We start from the raw sequence: 19,255 nt of genomic DNA, 5'->3' as shown, positions 1-19,255 counted from the left end.
GACATTGCCTGGGTGGGGTAACTTACATGCTAAGAATAAACAGCTTAGCCATTGATGCTAACACAAGATGCTTTCAGTAAAGGAAGCCATTACCCCATCATTTATATTGAAAAACACTAACACTGGTGTGGCCTTTATAGATGTGGATATTTAAACATCAAGCAGGAAGAGCAGAGACAATGAAGATAGCAAAAATAATTTTAAGGTGTCTGGAATTCAAAAAGACATAGAGGATGCATCTTTCTGGGTGTGCTAAGCAGTAAATGTACAGATGCTGTGGGAAGCATTCATAACAAAGTCTGACACATGAAAATGTACACTGGAATAAAAAACTTCTTTCAATAAAATATATATTTTTAAAACAGCTAGCAGAGTTTAGCTTCATAGTATTTTACATGTGGTATTTTTATAAGCCTGAGATCCACAAAGGTATTGCTGGCTTATCTCCAACTACAGTTCTGCTATAACCAGTAGTGACCCGTCAGGAAATGTGTTGAGAGGCATTCCTGAGGCCTCATGATCTGAATAGTAATGCACCCCTGCAGTGAGCTAGAACCTACCCTCCATTCTGAAGCAGCTCTTCCATATTCTTACCTTTTTTAAAAGAAAAAAAAAAAAACCTCTTAAGCAGACTTTACTTCAAATGTAGAAAGAAAAAATAGTTTTATGACCTAAGACTATTTCCTAGAAAATATTGAGCAGGGAATTTCCATTTATTCATGTATTTATTTATTTATTTATTTATATTGAAGCCTTTGTAAGTAATAAAACAAGAAAGAGTTATGGACAATGAGACATACCATCTCCTATTTTTCTAATTAACCCCAAAATAACAACATCCTGACTATATTATTTTTGCCATAAATATATAACCATGATCAGATATATATTTTTTCTTTTCTCATTTTTTTATTAATTACAGTTTATTCACTTTGTAACCCCGCTGTGGCCTCCTCCCTCATCTCCTCCCAATCCCACCCTCTCTTTCTCTTGTCCACCCATGCCCCTCCCCCATTCCACTGATAGAGCAGGTCTTCTTCCCCTTCTCTCTGCCCTAGCCTATCAAGTTTTAACAGGACTGTCTGTATTGTCTTCCTCTGTGTTTTATATTAAGTACTGGATATTTCTTTGAAATCGATTGAACCTCAACAAGAACTATTATGGCTTTATTTTTGTTTGTTCATTTGTTTGTTTTCTGTTGCTGTTGTTGTTTTCCAGACAGGGATTCTTTCTGTAGTCTTGGCTGTCATGTATCTTACTCTGTAGACCAGGCTGGTCTTGAACTCAAAGATCCACTTTCTTCTGACTCAAAAATCTTAGTATCAAAGACATTCCTCATGACCATTGAATTCTTTTCCTTTCTTTCCTTTTCTTTTCTTTCCTTTCCTTTCCTTTGCTTTTCTTTTCTATTCTTTTCTTTTTTTTTGGTTTGTCTTAAATCAGGCTGAGCTCAAACTCACAGACATACCCCTGTCTTTGCCTCTTGAGCTCTGGAATTAAAGGAATGCACTACCAGGCTCAGCCCTGATGGCTTTATTTTTAATTACACAAGTATTAGATAAATGAGGGTCATCAGTAAAAAAAAAAAAAAAAAAAAAAAAAAAAAAAAAAAAAAAAAAATCACAAAATAAAAACAATTCAGAATAAGACAAAACAAGCAGAAAAAAATTCAAAGGAAACAAAAAAACAAGATATAGAAAGCGACTAAAAGATACACAGGTTCACACACAAAGGGATCTCATAAAAATCACAAAACTGGAAACCTTTATATATTCAAAATAGACATGTAAGGAAAAAAGAAGAAAGATGAGGTAGAGGAAGAGAAGAAGAGGAAGAGAAGGAGGAGGATTAGAAGGAGGAGAGGAAGTAAGGAGGAGAGGAGGAGGAGGACCGTAAGGAGAAGGAGGTGTCACTGAACTAATCTTACGAGACACAAAACCTACAAAGATATAATCAGATTCATTTTCTGATGGCCATGTATTGCTGGGCATGAAGCATACCCTAAAGAGAAGTTTGTTTCCTCTTTGAGACTATCTTGCAAAATTTTTTTTTTACTTGTACATTGTTATCAATTGGAGATAACTTCTGAGTTAGTCATTGGAACATGTGTCCACATTTCTTTTCAGCTCTAGGACCCACCCCATCTGGTAAAGATCTGTACAGGCTCTGTGAACACTACCACAGTCTCTGCAAGTTTATATGGACGTCAGTGAACTCTTAGGAAAGCCTCATTTCCTTCCCATGTGGCTCTTACACTCTTCCAATCTCCTCTTCTCAGAATCCCATGAGCCATTTAAGGTTGAGTGTTCCAAAGGCTTTCTTATTATTTTCTGGTTGTGGTTCTCTGTATTTTTGTTTGTTTCTTTGTTCGTTATCTTCTGTAGAAAGAAGATTCTCTGCTGGTAATAGAACAAGAAAGTCATTTGATATATGATTATAGCAAACTGTCATAAGGAGTTATATATGCCTTCAAAGAAAGAGGCAAAAAAGTTTTTAAATTAATTTGCTCATTTTATACCCTGATAATAGGTCCCTACCTTGTTTCCTTCTGGCACCATCCTTACTTCCTCTTCTCCTCTATCCCCTTCTCCTAGTCATCAGAAAGGGGGTGTCTTCTTTCCTTAACAACTGATCCCTGACTATCAAATCTCTTCAGGACAGCCTTCATCTTTTGCTCTGTGGCTTCAGAAGGTCACTTCACCTAGGGGAAGTGATTGAAGAACAGGCAACAGAGTTCATGTCTGAAACAGCACCTGGTGCCCTTAACAGATGACATATTTGGAGACTGAGCTGCCTATTGGCTACATCTGAGCGGGGGTCTACTTTTCTTCATGGCTCCCTGGGCCCAGATTTGTTGGCTCTGTTGGTCTTATAGACCTGCTGTCCTCTCTGAGTCATTTTACCCACTCACTCTTCCATAAGACTCCCTGTGTTCTCCCCAAAGTTTGGCTGTGAATCTAAGCATCTTCTTCGATCCTCTGCTGTGTGTAGTTTTTCAGAAGACATCTATGAAAGGCTCCTGTACTTTCTCGAGTGCAAGAACTCCTTGAGAAGCTGATCAGCCAAAAACATCTATACATATGAGCAACATTAAATGGGCTCACAGGGTTGTATTTATATACACACATGTATGTGTTACAACAATAAATAAAATAGAAGAGATCATGAATGTGTGAAAGGGATGAACATGAAAGAGTTTGTAGAAGAGAGACAATAGGGGGAAGAATATAAGTACTCATCTATATATTCTCAAAAAAATAAATAAAAAAAAGACAAATGTGGCAGAGGCTTATGGGTTAATAATGAAAAGTGTTAAATAGGCAACATTTGGAATATTAACTATGATAACCTTATAAGCAAACTAGAAAACTAACATTTATTAAATGTTGAAGAGTAGAAAAGAAAGGCTTAGTAATATAGTTCAATGAGAAAGTGTGGAGTGTACATAAATAATAAGGACTAAGAACACTTTAAAATACAATGAAATTTTATCTTATGGTAATTAATTCAGTGTACACCAGCAAAACAATATGGAAATGAGACTAGTGATTCAGATCTGTTCTTTGAGCACCTTGGAACTCATTTGAGCAAGACTGTAAACTTAAGCATATAGAGTGAGACAAAATCTTGGGCACATGAAACTTCTAAAGGCATGCAGGAGAAAAGACATCTTTAAGGAAGACTAAATTATCAGAGAAGCAAGTGGGAGCCAAGAGTAAATGATGTTGAGAAAATCACTAAAGGACACAAATTAAAGAAAGAGATTTGTATCAAGAAATTAAATCCCATCAAGAAAACAGGCAAACATAAGGAACACTATTCTTTCTTGGGAGAAGAGTTAAGTTAAGCAGAATCAGTACTAGAAAACCAAATAAAGAGGTTTGTTGACTTAAAATTGTCTGAGGGTAATACTGGGCTCAAAGAAGACTAATATCCCAATTAAGGTAAATGCTGATGGAATCACTCTGTGGAAATGTGGCAGAGTGTAGTGAAAATCCAATTCTTCCAGGGTAGGTGTAGAAAGTGGAAAGAGAATTGGAGTTCAGACTGAATTAAAAAAACTAAACCACAAGAAGTAGATGAGTAATCCTACAGAATTCATTTTATGTCATTATCCTTAACAGAACTAACTCGTTTATTTTAACAGTGAGGCACTCAGACATTTACAACATTTAAACTTAGTGACAAAGCTCTGTAAGGATATATATATATATATATATATATATATATATATATTATATGTGTGTATTGCTATTTCATACATATATGTGTGTGTAGATATATATATCTATTTCATATATATGTGTATGTGTGTATATATAAATATATATATTGCTATTGCATATAAATATTTCCTGTATATATTAATATATATTTATATGGAGATAGATAGATTTTTATATATATTTCAAGGAAATACATATCGATATTCTCTAGAAGATCTTCGTAGCAGCTGAATAACTTTTAAGTGGAAAAACAAGGGTTTCATGTGGTAAATAATATTGCTATTCACACTGTACATAACTGTTGATTACCTGAAAGGTATTAAAGTGTAATATGTGAAAAATCACATCTGAAATATTGAATATTTCAGTAATATTGAAGTTAATGTAGAAAAATTTGAGTTATCATCCTATTCAATATATGCTGGAGACTTTCATTTCATTATCAAGGTGAAGAAATATTAGAACATTTTTTTGTGAAATGTTACTTTTTATCAGTTATTATGCTCAGTGATTTGCATATGAATTAATTTATAAGTGACTTTATGGAGGTGCTATTTATACCTCCATCATAGAAATGATGTGACCAAAATTTTGTCAGTTGTGAGAAACAGAAAACTTCAAGTAAAAAATAGCACATAACAGAGGATTTATGTCCTGATTCATCACAGGGGCTGTAGGATGAGATTTGTTCATATTCAAACAAGAGCATTAATTTCCTTTGTGTGGCTTCTTGAGTAACTTTCTCCAGCCATGTGTCTCTGAAAGTGTTGGCAGTACTCATAGCAAAGAAGGATTTCCTAGCAGGTTCCAGTAGTTCCTCATGTTTTACCAACTTGAAATGTGATATAGACACAGTCCTATACAATCAATGCTAGGCTGGAGAGATGGCTTAGAGGTTAAGAACATTGGCTGTTTTTCCAAATGTCCCGAGTTCAATTCTCAGCAACCACATGGTGGCTCACAAGCATCTATAGTGAGATCTGGTGTACAGACAGAATTATATATAATGAATAAATACATTCTTTAAAAAAAATAAGAGGCTATTTAAGCTGTGGGCTGGCTTTCCCCAGGGTCCGAGGATTGTTCAAGGTTCCTGAATAAACTGCATTGAAAAAAAAAAATAAAAAAAAATAAAACAATCAATGCTAACCAGGAAAAGGACAAGAAAAATTATGTTCCTTTACACTTGAGTCAATTAACTTCACCAGATTCAATCTGCAGAACATGTAATGGAAGTATTAATATACGAATTCATACAAAGCAGTTTATAATATTAGGAAAGGTTCATTTTGGAGATATATATTTATCTGTAAAAATTACATTATTATTTTAGGAGTGCTTGAAAGATTACAGATCTACTTAAAGAATTCCATGATTCAAAATTTTGACTTTTGGTTTATGAATACAGAAACACACACTATTTATTATACGTATTAAACATAATAATTTAGATACTCATAACTGAACAGAGTGATGACAGATGACAGATAGATGACTACCACATCTAAAATTTGTCCTGACTAAATAATCTGATCAAGTAAAAACAATCACGTTACATGGTTTATAGTTATCAAGTGATTACCAAATTATCGTAAGTTTAGTCCATGGCAATTTCTCTACATGTGTTTGAATTAAAAGTAATTGCAATTCTCTGTTTAACATATGATACCACAAAGAAAGTAAATATAAATACTTCAGATTCTGAGAGCCACTGGGTAACTGTGTTTCAGTTTTCATACATGTCACCATCATTTCTGTTAAGTTTCCTGAAAGTATCTGAGAAAATACTTTCTTTAATTTTCTTTTTTTATTTTTTATTACAATTTATTCACTTTGTATCCCAGCTATGGTCCCCTTCCTTGTCCCCTCCTGATTCCACCCTCTTTCCCTCATCTCCTCCCAGGCCCTTCCTGAAGTCCACATATGGAAGGTCCTCCTCCCCTTCCATCTGACCCTAGCCACTATCAGGTCTCATCAGGCCTGGCTGCATTGTCTTCTTCTGTGGCCTGCTAAGGATGCTCCCTCCTCAGGGTGAGGTGATCAAAGAACCAACCTCTGAGTTCATGTCAGAGACAGCTCCTGTTCCCCTTACTAGGTTACCCACTTGGACACTGAGCTGCCATGGGCTACATTTGTGCAGGGGTTCTAGGTTATCTTCATGTGTATGTTTGAGTATCAGTCTCAGAAAAGACCCCTGTACCCAGATATTTTGGTTCTGTTGCTCTCCTTGGGGAGCTCCTGTCTCCTCCAGATCTTTCATCTCCTCACATCTTTCATAAGATTCCCTGCACTCTGCCCAAAGTTTGGATATGAGTATCAGCATCTGCTTTGAGGCATATCTCCAAAATGTGCTCAAGTTTACAAGAAGGACATTTGCTCAACTATGTTCGTGGCAGCTTTATTCATAATAGCCAGAACCTGGAAACAACCTAGATGTCCCTTAACTAAGGAATGGATACAGAAATTGTGGTATATTTACACAATGGAATACTACTCAGCTATTAAAAACAAGAAAATCATGAAATTTGCAGGCAAATAGTGCAAACTAGAAAAGATCATCCTGAGTGAGTTATCCCAGAAGCAGAAAGACACACATGGTGTATTCTCACTTATAACTGGATATTAGGCATATAATATAATATACTATAGGATAAACATACTAAAATCTGTACACCTAAAGAAGCAAGGAGGACTCTGAGTAAGATGCTCAATCCTCATCCAGAAAGCCAAATAGGATGTACATCAGAAGAGTGAGAAAACAGAGAACAGGACAGGATCCTACCACAGAGGGCCTCTGAAAGACTCTACCCAGCTGGGTGTCTAAGCAGATTCTGAGAAAATGCTTTCAAATGGTATTAGGTGTAAAAAAGGCAACATTGTGCCATCACTGGAAATTGGAGTTCAGTGTGCACTTGCAGGAAGCATTTCTATTCACATTGGTATTCATGCAATAGAGCCCTTGGCATACAAATATGAGTGCTCAGAAAAATAGATTCACTTATCCATCAATGTAATCTTGGATCAAGGGTTGTAAATATGTTTAGTCTAAAATATTTAGTTCATATGTAGCAAGAAAACTTTACATCTTTAAAGTGCCTCTGCCTCCTAGGACAAAATAAAGAATTATGAGTTTATGTCACACCTTTAAAGGTGCTGAGTTTACTATGGAGCCAGAATGAGTTTTGTCAGGGTGAAGAGCAAAGAAAGAAAAACTGACAGCTCTGATCATAGAATTGTAGTCCAAAAGGATATAAATAACAACACTCTGGAAAAATATATTGGAAGATGTCTTTGCTACTCTAATCTTAACAGTTCTTATTATCTCAGGCACACTTAATCAATGTACAAATTCTCTTCTATCTTTGAGAATGTAGTTTCTTCCTGCACTCAGCACTTAGGGGAACATCCTGGAATAGGGAAGAGAAAGATTGCAAGAGCCAGAGGACCAGGAAGTCAGCTATGAGATTGTGCTATCTAGGGGTTACAGGAAATAACATCCATAAAATGTCAACAATATGGCTGTTTAAACAAGACCTGAAGAATTAAAAACAAACAAACAAAAAAAAACATCTTGAAATTTCAGCATTGATGCGGATAATCTCATGGGGTCCTATGCCTAGACAAAAAAGCTACAGACAAATAATAACTATGGAGAGAGGGATAATTAGTCTTCCACAGGGATGAGTCCTCTTATTGGTTATCAAAAAGGAGTGGTCAGTCCTGGGAACAGATAGATTCATCAAACATGTTCATTTATTTATATGCTATGTAACAACAAATGGTTAAGGATTTTTGGGAGAGAGAAAATCTGACAAGGGAGGGGTAAAAGAGGGATAGTGATCTAATAGAATTATATTTCAATTGATTTAAAAAATAAATGTGAAAAAGGCTCCATAGTGTGATTTTTGATTTTAGTATATGTAAACTAAATATCTACAAATCACCTATTTAATAATGCATGAGTGTAAAATTTAAATTAGGTTTTTAAAAATATTAGTGTGTGCATGGCAAGAATGTGACTCATGCTAGTGTTAATATTTTTTGACTTGACACCATATAAGTGTTGTGTTTGTATAGTTTTTAAAGACATATTCTTATAAATAGAGCCTATATATATAAAATATAAATTTGATACCAGTATTTGCTCATTTAATGTCCCTAGGAAACAGATTAATTCTCTATCTTTTAGCAAATAAATAAAAACAGAGATAAATGTGTACCAAACCAAATTAATCAGTACTAGTGAAATTAGCAATCAAATGAGATTCAAATCAAATTTAGGATTAAAATTAGATGGTATGAATCCTCTACAATTGGTTGGTTATTTCAGAACGAGCCTTCTCGTTCTGGCTATGTATCAAGCCTTTCTACCGAAATTTAAAAAGTGTTAACTGACACAAGAACAGCAAATTAAACTATCTGAAGTAAATTTCTAAAATACTTCCTCTACAGTAGTGACTCACGGAAGAGCACAAATATCAAAAGCAAACCAAACAATGCAAACATACTAAGATTGATGGCAGTATAAAGGGCCTGCAGAGACTGATGAATCAGCCAAGGACCATGCATGGAGAGGATCTAGACCCCCTGCTCAGATGTAGTCCATGGGCAGCTCAGTTTCTATGTGGGTTCCCTAGTGAGGGGAACAGGAGCTGTCACTGGCATGAACTCAGTTGCCTGCTCTTTAATTACCTCCCTCTGGAGAGGCAATGAGACCTGATAGGTTGTGGTCAGATAGTAGGGGACTAGGGCAGGGACATGGGGGATACAAAGAGAGAGGGAGGGAGAGTGAGACCAGGAGGAGATGAGATGGGAGCTACAGCTGGGATAGAAAGTGAATAAATTATAACTAATAATAATAATAATAATAAGAGGAAGAAGAACGATAAATTCATTTAAAGAAAACAGGAAATTATTATCGATAAAATAAAAACAGAAGATTTCATAATTTCAAAAGTTCTGAAAATAAAGACATAATTTGGCTTCGCTATAATGATTTCCTATGCCAAAACTTTGTAATTAGGCCTGGAGAGTAAGAGGCCATATATGATCTCCTGCTGCTTTCGGAGAGTGCAACTATGTGTGATCATTTTTGCTTTGTCAGTTTCTTTAATATTATTTTCTAATTAAAGGCTTCCTAATGCTAAGAGGCAATTGTTGATTTATACATTGAAGTTACAAATCACTTAGCAGCCTTTAAAATTTTTAGCTTCCTTATCGATATTTTAAAACGAAATTCAAGCACCCACAGTGAGCTGGTGAGCTAATGCAAATGGTGTCCAATGTTTTCTTTAGTATATAAATCAATAAAGATATTGTGATGCCTTTCAGTTCAATGATCTATGTACTGGAAACAAACATAGCATATAAATGTATTTGAAATAAAGCATCAATTACAATAAGAACTATTGCTGGCTACATTTTAAAATTTATTGAAATTTTATATTTTATATACATATGATCATTATACATAAAACAAATTAATGCATAAAGTTGCATACATTAATGAAATTTAAACAGATTTCTCACATATGTTCCATTTTCTCATAAAAGCAAGTTAAATATGCATTCATCTCAAATGTCTATAATTTCTGTATTTTATAACTTTAGTAGAACTTTCTTCCACCTTTTTAAAGTACGAAACACATTATTTCATAACCTATGGTCGTCTTGCCCTGAAATAGAGGACCAGGACCTGTTTTTATATTACAAAAATTCAGTAAACATTGATCAAACTCTTTCCTCCCACTACACCTCTATACTTCTCATAAATACCCTTAGGTCTTAAACTTTTGTGAGGACAGTTCATTTAGATTGAAACATACATGTCAGATCACTTGGTATTTGTCTTTCTTCTTAGGACTTATTTCACTTAACACAATAAATTCTGAGATTTTGTTTCTTCAGACACAAAGATTTTAGTATTTTACATAGCTTCTGGAATCACACTGTTTTTATATTTTTTCCCCTATTTATTAGTTAGTGCTTAACTTCCTTCCAATTCTTGGTTCATGGCAGTAGGGCTTTCGTGACTTAGAAGTGTGGCTATCTCTTTAACATTTTGTTTTCTTTTCTATGCGTACTTACCCATAGTAAACTTGCCACATCACAGAGTTTTTTGCATTTGCATTTAAAAAATAAGTCTTGTATTGTTAGCCTGAAATAGTATTTAAAATTGTTGTCAGTGGTTTATAAGAGTTCTTCTTTTTTGCAATCTTTGCTTATACTTCCGTTCTGTCTTCACAATAATAGCCATTTTTTTCTGGATTGAGAGGCTATCTCTCATGGCTTGGGCTTGAAACTGCCCAATATTTTGATTACTCTGCCGAAGTCATCTTTGGGAGCATAATGTACTTAAAGCATGTGTAGAGCAATCGATTTACAAAGAAGTGTGAAACTCAAAATATAACAAAAACGACTTTTATCTCTGTGAAGGTAAATGAACGGTGTTATTTTGCAGGTGCTTACGTGCTCCAGGTCAAGGCCACAGATGCAGATGATCCCACGTACGGAAACAGTGCCAGAGTCGTTTACAGCATCCTTCAGGGACAACCTTACTTCTCTATTGATCCCAAGACAGGTAAATTTTTAATTTGGAACAGCATTATCACCACTCACTCAAATTTAATTTAATTTAATCTTGGAATCAAAAATTTCCTATTCCAATAAAGCAGTAGTCTGTAAGGATAACTTGACAAAACAAAAACAAAAACAAAAGCAAAAAACAAAAAACAATTATATGACTGCTGAAGAAATAATTTCTTTTACTGAACTTTGTGTAAATATAAATGTTTGCACTTCTATTTATGAGATCCAAACTTCTTAGAAGTCCTGTATCTTATCTGAAAATTTGAATTCTGTTCTTTGTTTCATCATTCTAAAACATATATTTTCATTTTTGGTTTCATGACAGATTTCTAGTTTGTGTTCAATTTTTTTTTCTTTATATGTCTCACATAAGCACCTGCAATTTCTTTTGTTATTTGTACAAGTATTATGAAGGGTTGTTACTTTTAGATATGTTTTATATTTATTTTTACTAATTACAGTTTATTCACTTTGTATCCCACCTGTAGCTTCTTCCCTCTTCCCCTCCCAACCTCCCTTTTTCTTCTCCACCCATGCCCTAACCCCAGTCCACAGATAGGGGAGGCCCTCCTCCTTTTCCATCTGATCCTAGTCTATCAGGTCTCATCAGGAGTGGTTGCATTGTCTTCCTCTGAAGGGGGAAATAGAAATACCTGGAGGGGACAGGAACTCCACAAGGAAAGCAACAAAACCAAAAAATCTGGACACAGGGATGTTTTCTGAGCCTGATGCTCCAACCAAGGACCATTCATGGAGATAACCCAGAACCCCTGCACATATGTAGCCCATAGCAGCTCAGTGTCGAAGTGGGTTCCCTAGTAATGCGAACAGGAACTGTCTCTGACTTGAACTCAGTGGCCTGCTCTTTGATCACCTTCTCCTCAGGGGGGTGAAGTGTTGTTTTGAGAAATGTAGTAATATGCTTGTAATAGGGAAGCTGAGCACATTCAAACTTAATGTACTAAGATCATTGACTCTTTTAGAATTGGTCTTCATAGGCAGACACATTTCTTTTTTCTTTTCCTTTTTCCTTTTCCCTTTTCTTTTTTTCACTTTACATCCCAGTTGTAGTCCCCTCTTTCTTCTTCTCCTGGTCCCTCCCATCCTCCTCTCTTTCTCCCCATCCCCCTTCTCCTGCCCCTCAGTACAGGGAACCTCCCTCAGAGAAGGACACATTTCTTTAATGTTTTTGTTTGTTTGGGTTTGTTTTGTTTTATTAAACAAGTTTATAAATGAATTTAATATTTCAAAGCTAGCTGTAATATATGTAGAATATTAATGTATACACATGACCAATTTTACATTTCCTTCCTTTCTTTACTCATTCATTCTCTTTTCATTTTCTTTTTGAGGTGAGATAAATCAGTTCCAGTGCATGTATTTAGTAAGTCAGCTAGGGCTGCAGTCTTTGCATTCTAATTTGAAGGAAATAAAATCTCCCTTGTAGAGTATCTGGTCTAAAATGTTTGACTTTTCTTAACAAGGATTCATCTCTGGCCAGAAAAAAGTAGATATAACATGTTATAGTTAAAGAGGAACTTCAGAATGACTCATATTAAATCAATTATTCATCCACTATATGTTAAAATAGATTTCAATCTAAATTTACACTGTTTTATATGGTAGTTAGATAATGTAAACATTCTAAACATACTACAGGGGATACTTTCACAGGATTTATACTGCATTCTTTTTTAAATTTTATTTATTTTTTTAACAAATTACAGTTTATTCCATTTGTATCTCCACTGTAGCCCCCTTTCTCATCCCTTCCCAATCCTGTATTCTTGAGATTATAATATAAATATACTTCTCCCTTTTCTCCCTCCAAATCCTTCCATATACTTTTCCAACATTCTTCTTGAAATATATTGCCTCCTTTTCCACTAATTGTTATTGCATGCATATGCAAATGTGTAAATACATATATATTACTAAATATAACCAGCTCAGTCTATATAGTGTTACTTGTATATATGTTTTCAAGGCTGATCTTTTGTCACTGGATAACCAATTGGTGTGGTCTTCCTTGGGGAAAACCACCTCTTACTCTACCATGTTTTTTCAGTTCTTGATAAAAGGTAGAGACCTGTTGGGTTTTTCCCCATCCAGTTCAGCATGCCTATTGATATCATAAATGTTCAATTCAAAAATTTAAATTTATATCTTCATGCATATTCATTATATTCTATTTACTTTGAGAATTTCATACATACATACATGCATATAACATGCTTTTCTCATTATACCTCCTAAACCCTTCATTTCTTCCCCTAGCGACTCGACTCCATTTTTCCTTTGTCACCTACCTCTGCATGCACCTCACACAATGTTTCTTTCTGTCTGTCTCTTTTTTTTGTGAGAGACAAAATGTTTTTTCTCTTTTTCTCTGTATTTCTGTGTCTTCAACTGAGTTCACTTAGTTCTGTCTGTTACATGCTTTTGACTAATCATTTCAAAATCTAATTTTTAATCTGCCAGTAATATATGAATTAAGTAATGACTATCCCCATGTAAATGTTAGAGAAAATCCTTAAAAGCCAACTGATGCTGTTCAACTATTGTAGAATTTTGGAACTTTCAAAACTTCAGGTCTCGTGAATGCACAATTCTCTTCTCAGACATTGCCACTCTTGTCAATCACCCTTGATACTGGTAAGAACTTCAGAGAAAGGCAAGCGAGTGCTCCCTTCTGTAGGCCAAAGAATAGTATCATAAGAACATTCCTTCACTTTAACAAGTCTTTTTAAAGTGGCAGTTAAGTAAGGACATGGGAGGTATGCATGAGCATATTTCATTGCATGAATATGTGAAAATCTCGTAGACTGCATCTTTAAAAAAATATTTTATTATATTAAATATCTTTTATTATCTATGGTGTGTGTATGTATATGTGTGTATATCTGTGTGTATGTGCGCATGCACACACCACAGTGTATATGTGGAAGTGAGTGGAAAGTTTGTGGGAATAAGTTGATTCTCTTTTCCAGAATATAGTGTTTGGGATTAAACTGAAGTCATTAGGCTAGACAGGAGGTAGTTTTACTTTATAAGCTTTTGCACTGGTCCACTTTGTAAAATGTTTTAAGAACAAAGTAAGAGTTGAAGAAGATGTAGAAAGGGTTACTCTCCTTCATCTGGACAGAGTATGGGAAATTAAAAGCCATAAAGCCCAAAGTTTAAGTGATTGTATGCTGGGAAATAATGTTTACAAAAATTATGAGAGAAAACACAGTAAGATGTACAGTAAAACTGTTTTAATACAGTTTCTGATAATCAACTAAATGACAAGTCATATATTTGTAAATTAAAAATGAAAAGCTGGAGAGAAAAAAATATGATTCGGGAAGTTCTTTTGTGAAGCTGCACAAAGTTTCTTGGAAATAGAACAATAGGTAGAATCCACAGCTTGACAATGGAGTAAACTTTGTGAAGCAGTTATCTCTTCTCCTGGATTTCCTGAGTGCTGTATCATCTTATAGATTAATAGGCCTGTTCCAACTTTACCTTAATGAAAACTGTGACCACAAATGAAAGCATTGATGTTATCTGTTGCTTAGCTCAATTTAGCCCCTAAGGGACATCCCTCAGAGACAGAAAGTCAAGCAGAAAGCAAATTTGGTGTGTGTAATGGCATGTGGTGTAAGAGAGTCCACATCTTGGAGTTATGGGAAGAATGCTACAGAATGCCCTATTCAAACTCACAATAAGTTTCCAGGAGGGACTGAAGTCTTAATAAGGAGTTATTGTTCGTGAGATCTTTGGCAGCAATGTCTGATTTAAAAAAAATACATAGAATCCAGGAAAATGTGAGTTTAACACATTAAACAAGCTAAAATGATTGCTATCTTCAAAAATAAAGCCACACAGATAAAATTATGTGAGTAAAATAAAAATTCTCTACATAGTTAATATGAATGGTAGATAAAGTCTAATGTATATAAAAAGTGTTATTTTGCAGCCGAAAATCCATGCTTCACCCCTTAATAATCTTGTATTCATAATTTCATATGAAGCTTTTTATTTAGAGGTAAAGGTGAATATCTTCTGGCATTGACTGCATAATAAATTTCATAAGAATTGATTTTCAGTGGAGACAGAAGTCTTGCTGTAACAATGCCTCAGACCACTAGACAGGAAAAGAGTGGGTGATCAGGCACTTCATTAAGAGAATGAAAACTAGTTCTTCATGAACAAAGCTCATTAAGAAGACTTTTTGTCAAATTTATCACCTTGTGGTAGATAAGAGAAAATCAAAAATCAAGGATAATTGCAGTTTTTCAGAAATAGTCTACATTTGTTCCAGCTATTTAGCTTTCTTTTATGATTTGGTTTACTGTTATTAAATAAAACACATGAAAACCAATACTACCTCGAATTTTTCTATTTGTGTGGAGAAACCATTTAAAATAGTTATTAAAGGAAGTACCTCATCAAAATTCTTGATGCTTAAATATTTAGAAAGAGATAAATGCAGATTTATTTATTCAGCTGAAATGAGAAAATGAGCTTTCTATTCATATTGCTGTTTGATATACATTCCTGATTCTACTTTCTCAGTAGATTATAACAAGTTTATATGTGACTATAAACAGACATTAAGGTAAAATGAGGCAGCCTATTGAATAAACCAAGAAAAATAGTTCTCATAAAATTATTTTATTTCTATCTTATTTGCCTTAACCAAGAAATAATTTACTCTCTATTCATTTCTTTTCTATAAACTATTACCCAGTGGTATTTTAAAATCAAAATGTGGTTGAATGTTTAAAATATCATACAATTATATGTCTCATATTTATGTGTGTCAGTAAAATGTTGTATTTACAAGTTATTTTAGCTTTACTTCTTTTCATGTGACAAAATACCTAGTCCAAAAAGATACTTAAGAAAGACCATATTTATTTGTTTTACATTTCCACATTAAAGTACATTACAGTGAGTAAGATAAGGCAGGCAGACAAAACATTACATCCACATTCAAAAGCAAGAGAGGATCAATGCATGGAACGTTGATTGTATTCTCTCTGTTTGTGCTCAGCTAGCTTTATTCTCTTTTATAAAATTCAAGGCTTGCCCTGTGGAACCACCCACACATATCTGGGTCAGTTACCAGTCAAGTAAAACTAGCAGAAGCATGCTCATACATCAGGCTGATGTAAATAATCCCTCCCTCAGAATCTCTCAAAAGCCCATATCTCAACCAGATGGGGTGAGGGCCCCAAGAGCATACTCCATATCCATCTGAATCATAACAAACTATTTCTTATGCAGGCTAAGTGTGGGCAACAAGAATTAGTGTGAATCCATGATTTCAAAGGCCATTTCATATTCTGGACATAGTTTTTCACAGCATTTCTCCTTATATCTTTTGTTTTCCCTCTTTCTCTCTCCTCCCTGTTGCTACCTTCTTTTTTTCCAATTCCTTTTCTTTTTTTCACTTTGGTAGATGAATAAGGTAGAAAAATAAATGATGTAAAAACAGTTCTTTGTAGTCAAGTAACAGGAAAGGAGCCCTCCACACGGAGTACCTCTGAAAGACTCCACCCACCAGGGTATTGAAGGAGACTCATAGCCAAACTTCGGTCAGAGTGCAAGGAAACCTAATGGAAGAAGAGGGAACAGAAAGAACTGGAGGGGAGAGGAACTCTATAAGGAGAACAACAGAGCCAAAAAAAAATTCCTGGGCCTCAGGGGCCCTTCAGAAACCAATACTCCAACCAAAGACCTTGTATAGAGAGGACATAGACCCCCTGTTCAGAGGAAGACCATAGGCTGCTCATTGTCCAAGTGGGCTCCCTAGTAAAGAGTACAGAGGCTCTCTCTGACATGAACTCAGTGGCAGGCTCTTTGATCACCTTCCCCTAGGAGGTGCAGCCTTGCCAGGTCACAGAAGAAGATGATGCAGCCAGCTCTGATGAAACCTGATAGGCTAGAGTCAGAGAGAAAGGGAAGAGGTCATCTGCTATGAGGGGACTAGGGAAAGGGCAGAGAAGGAAAAGAGGAAGGGTGGAGACCAGGGAGAAGGGTGCAGTGGGGATACAAAGTGAATAAATTGTAATAAATACAAAAAGAGAGAGAAAAAATTAAATTACATGTATATTGAAATAAATGAATGTTTATATAATGAATTTAGTAAAGATAATATTTGATCAGTAGTAGTAGGATGAAAGAACAAAGACAAATGTCAAAAACAGGCATTTTTCTAGAAAACGTGAACATTGCCCTTCATATAAATGCCACCTTGTGTAAGGTTTGTAAGACAACCACACTGAGATGGAGAGTTTAAAAGTCTTAGTTTTAGAAATTGAAAAAGTATCTGAAACCTGAGCTGAAGAGAAGACAGATTGGATCAAAATGGTGTCAGTACCAATTCATGAATAAAGCATCAGGACCAAAAATGATGGATGTCTTTTCTGTAACTATTTCCTGCCAAGTGCCAGACAAAATCTCAGATTGCAGTTCAATATGCATTAGCAAGAATATAGCATTGGGTAAGTAGATGACGGCAAGCGCAGTTTTGAATGCTATATACTGTATTGATGGCTGATATCTTGTTATTTATACATGCTTTTTATTTAGATGTAACCTACCACTACCTAAGTCATGTGTGATTAATAAAGGTTCTCCAATCTCTATCAGTTACAACTCTTGACTACCTAATGAAATTTGGTTTATATTTTATTAATTCCATATCCAAATGATTCTGAAATTCTTATAATTTTACCATGTACATTTAGAAATATAAAGTAGTTCTTATACCTGGATACAAGAATGGAAATAACTGCTATATGCGAATATACGTATGTGATATAAGATTCAAGATTGTAAGATCAATTCTTTCATTCATCCATTCATTCAGTCACGTAGTGAATGTGTTTTAATCATAAGATACTTTAGGAGTCTCAAAGACCCCCATAAATAATATCTAATGACAGCTAAGAGAAACTCCTGAAAGGGAAAACAGATTATGTAAAGGACATATTTTCTGTATTTTTTTAAAATTTAGTAGAATATTTGCTGTAAAAAGAATTGAGATGATAATAGTAAACTTTTGAATTATAAGCTCAACTCAGTTTAACTACCTAAATTATTCCATCTGTGTATTTTAATAAACGTTATGACAATGTTTTCATCTCTTCAAAGACGGTAATGCATACATGAGGTCTAACTTGGTTGACTGGGGAAGAAGAGATGACCTTGATTTTGAGGCACATTGCCGTTTCTTGCTTTCCTCTTAACTCTGTTTTTAAGATGTGGCTGTGAAAAAAAGTCACCTTCCAGTTTTATAGTAGTTAGGGTACTTTTAAGTTTTTGAAAGATGATTTTTTTTAATTTTTCACAGTTATTAAATCTAGACATAACCAATTTCCTCTATTTCAGTCTAGCTGGGTCAGGAGAAGCGGTCTGTTTGTGATATTGATCCTGTGTTATCACTTTCCCCCAAAGGTGTTATTAGAACAGCGTTGCCAAACATGGACAGAGAGGTCAAAGAGCAGTACCAGGTCCTCATTCAAGCGAAGGACATGGGAGGACAACTCGGTGGACTAGCGGGAGCAACAGTTGTCAACATTACGCTCACTGATGTCAATGACAACCCACCTCGATTCCCAAAAAGTATGTCAGCATCCTGTTAAGCATCTTTGCAAATGCTCCTGGAAAGGATGACCTACCATGCCATGTTTTGTTTTGTTTTCTCACAAAAGACATCTTGATTATGGTTTCTCCTCCTTCTGCTCCTCTCAATTCCTCCCCATCTCCCCTCCCACCTGAATCCGCTCTCTTTCTTTCTCTTAGAAAACAACAAAGGGATGATAATAAAGTAAAGCAAAATAAAATTTACAAAACGTAATATTTCATATTTGATGCTGTAAAAAATGAAAACATCTCCAAATACTGTTCATCTTTAGAAATCAAGTTTTATTGCAAAAAAATGCACGTCTTTAAAACTTTTAAGAACATCATGCTTAGTGCTACCTTAATATAATAGTCCATAATTGTATAATCATACTTATACTATTAAAGAGAACAACAATTCCATTCTAACAACTTGTTAGCGTGCTGCCATAATAGTTTGTTAACTAAAAAATATTTAAGAGTGCAAAATATAAGGTAAGATATAGTTAGAAACATGCTATACTGCCTTTTATATTGTGAAATTGTCATATGTGGATTTTGTGACTTATTTTAGGAAGTACATCTGTCCAACCGTTTTTTAGATACTTAGTATCTCTTATGATGTTGTTATGAATGTTACTTCCATTCTGATATTTATCTCATTTTAGATTTACAATGGGTGAGAATTGCTTTACTTTCTGGGATAATTGAGTGATTCTCACCTATTTCATCTCTATAACTGTGTCCTTTATTGAAAATGATGCTTTTCACTCATGCTTCATCCAGTTTTCCTTTGAGTGTTACATTTAACACCAGTTGGTACT

At 34.8% G+C, this 19,255-nt stretch overlaps 1 protein-coding gene across 4 annotated transcripts in view; it reads left to right on the top strand.

Annotated features, from left to right (window-relative positions):
- The window catches only part of Cdh12 (cadherin 12), a 1,315,861-nt gene that overhangs the window by 1,161,296 nt on the left and 135,310 nt on the right, over positions 1-19,255 (top strand). For 3 of the 4 annotated variants that reach the window (XM_060380423.1, XM_060380425.1, XM_060380424.1), the window contains 2 exons: positions 10,687-10,806; positions 18,264-18,431. In XM_060380423.1, the coding sequence (XP_060236406.1) occupies positions 10,687-10,806; positions 18,264-18,431 (288 nt within the window). The remainder of the gene's footprint in view (positions 1-10,686; positions 10,807-18,263; positions 18,432-19,255) is intronic. The other variant, XM_060380426.1, reaches the window with a different exon arrangement.

This window comes from Meriones unguiculatus, chromosome 3, assembly GCF_030254825.1.
Source record: "Meriones unguiculatus strain TT.TT164.6M chromosome 3, Bangor_MerUng_6.1, whole genome shotgun sequence".
Lineage (NCBI taxonomy): Eukaryota > Metazoa > Chordata > Mammalia > Rodentia > Muridae > Meriones > Meriones unguiculatus.
This window is presented reverse-complemented; position numbering and strand designations above follow the sequence as displayed.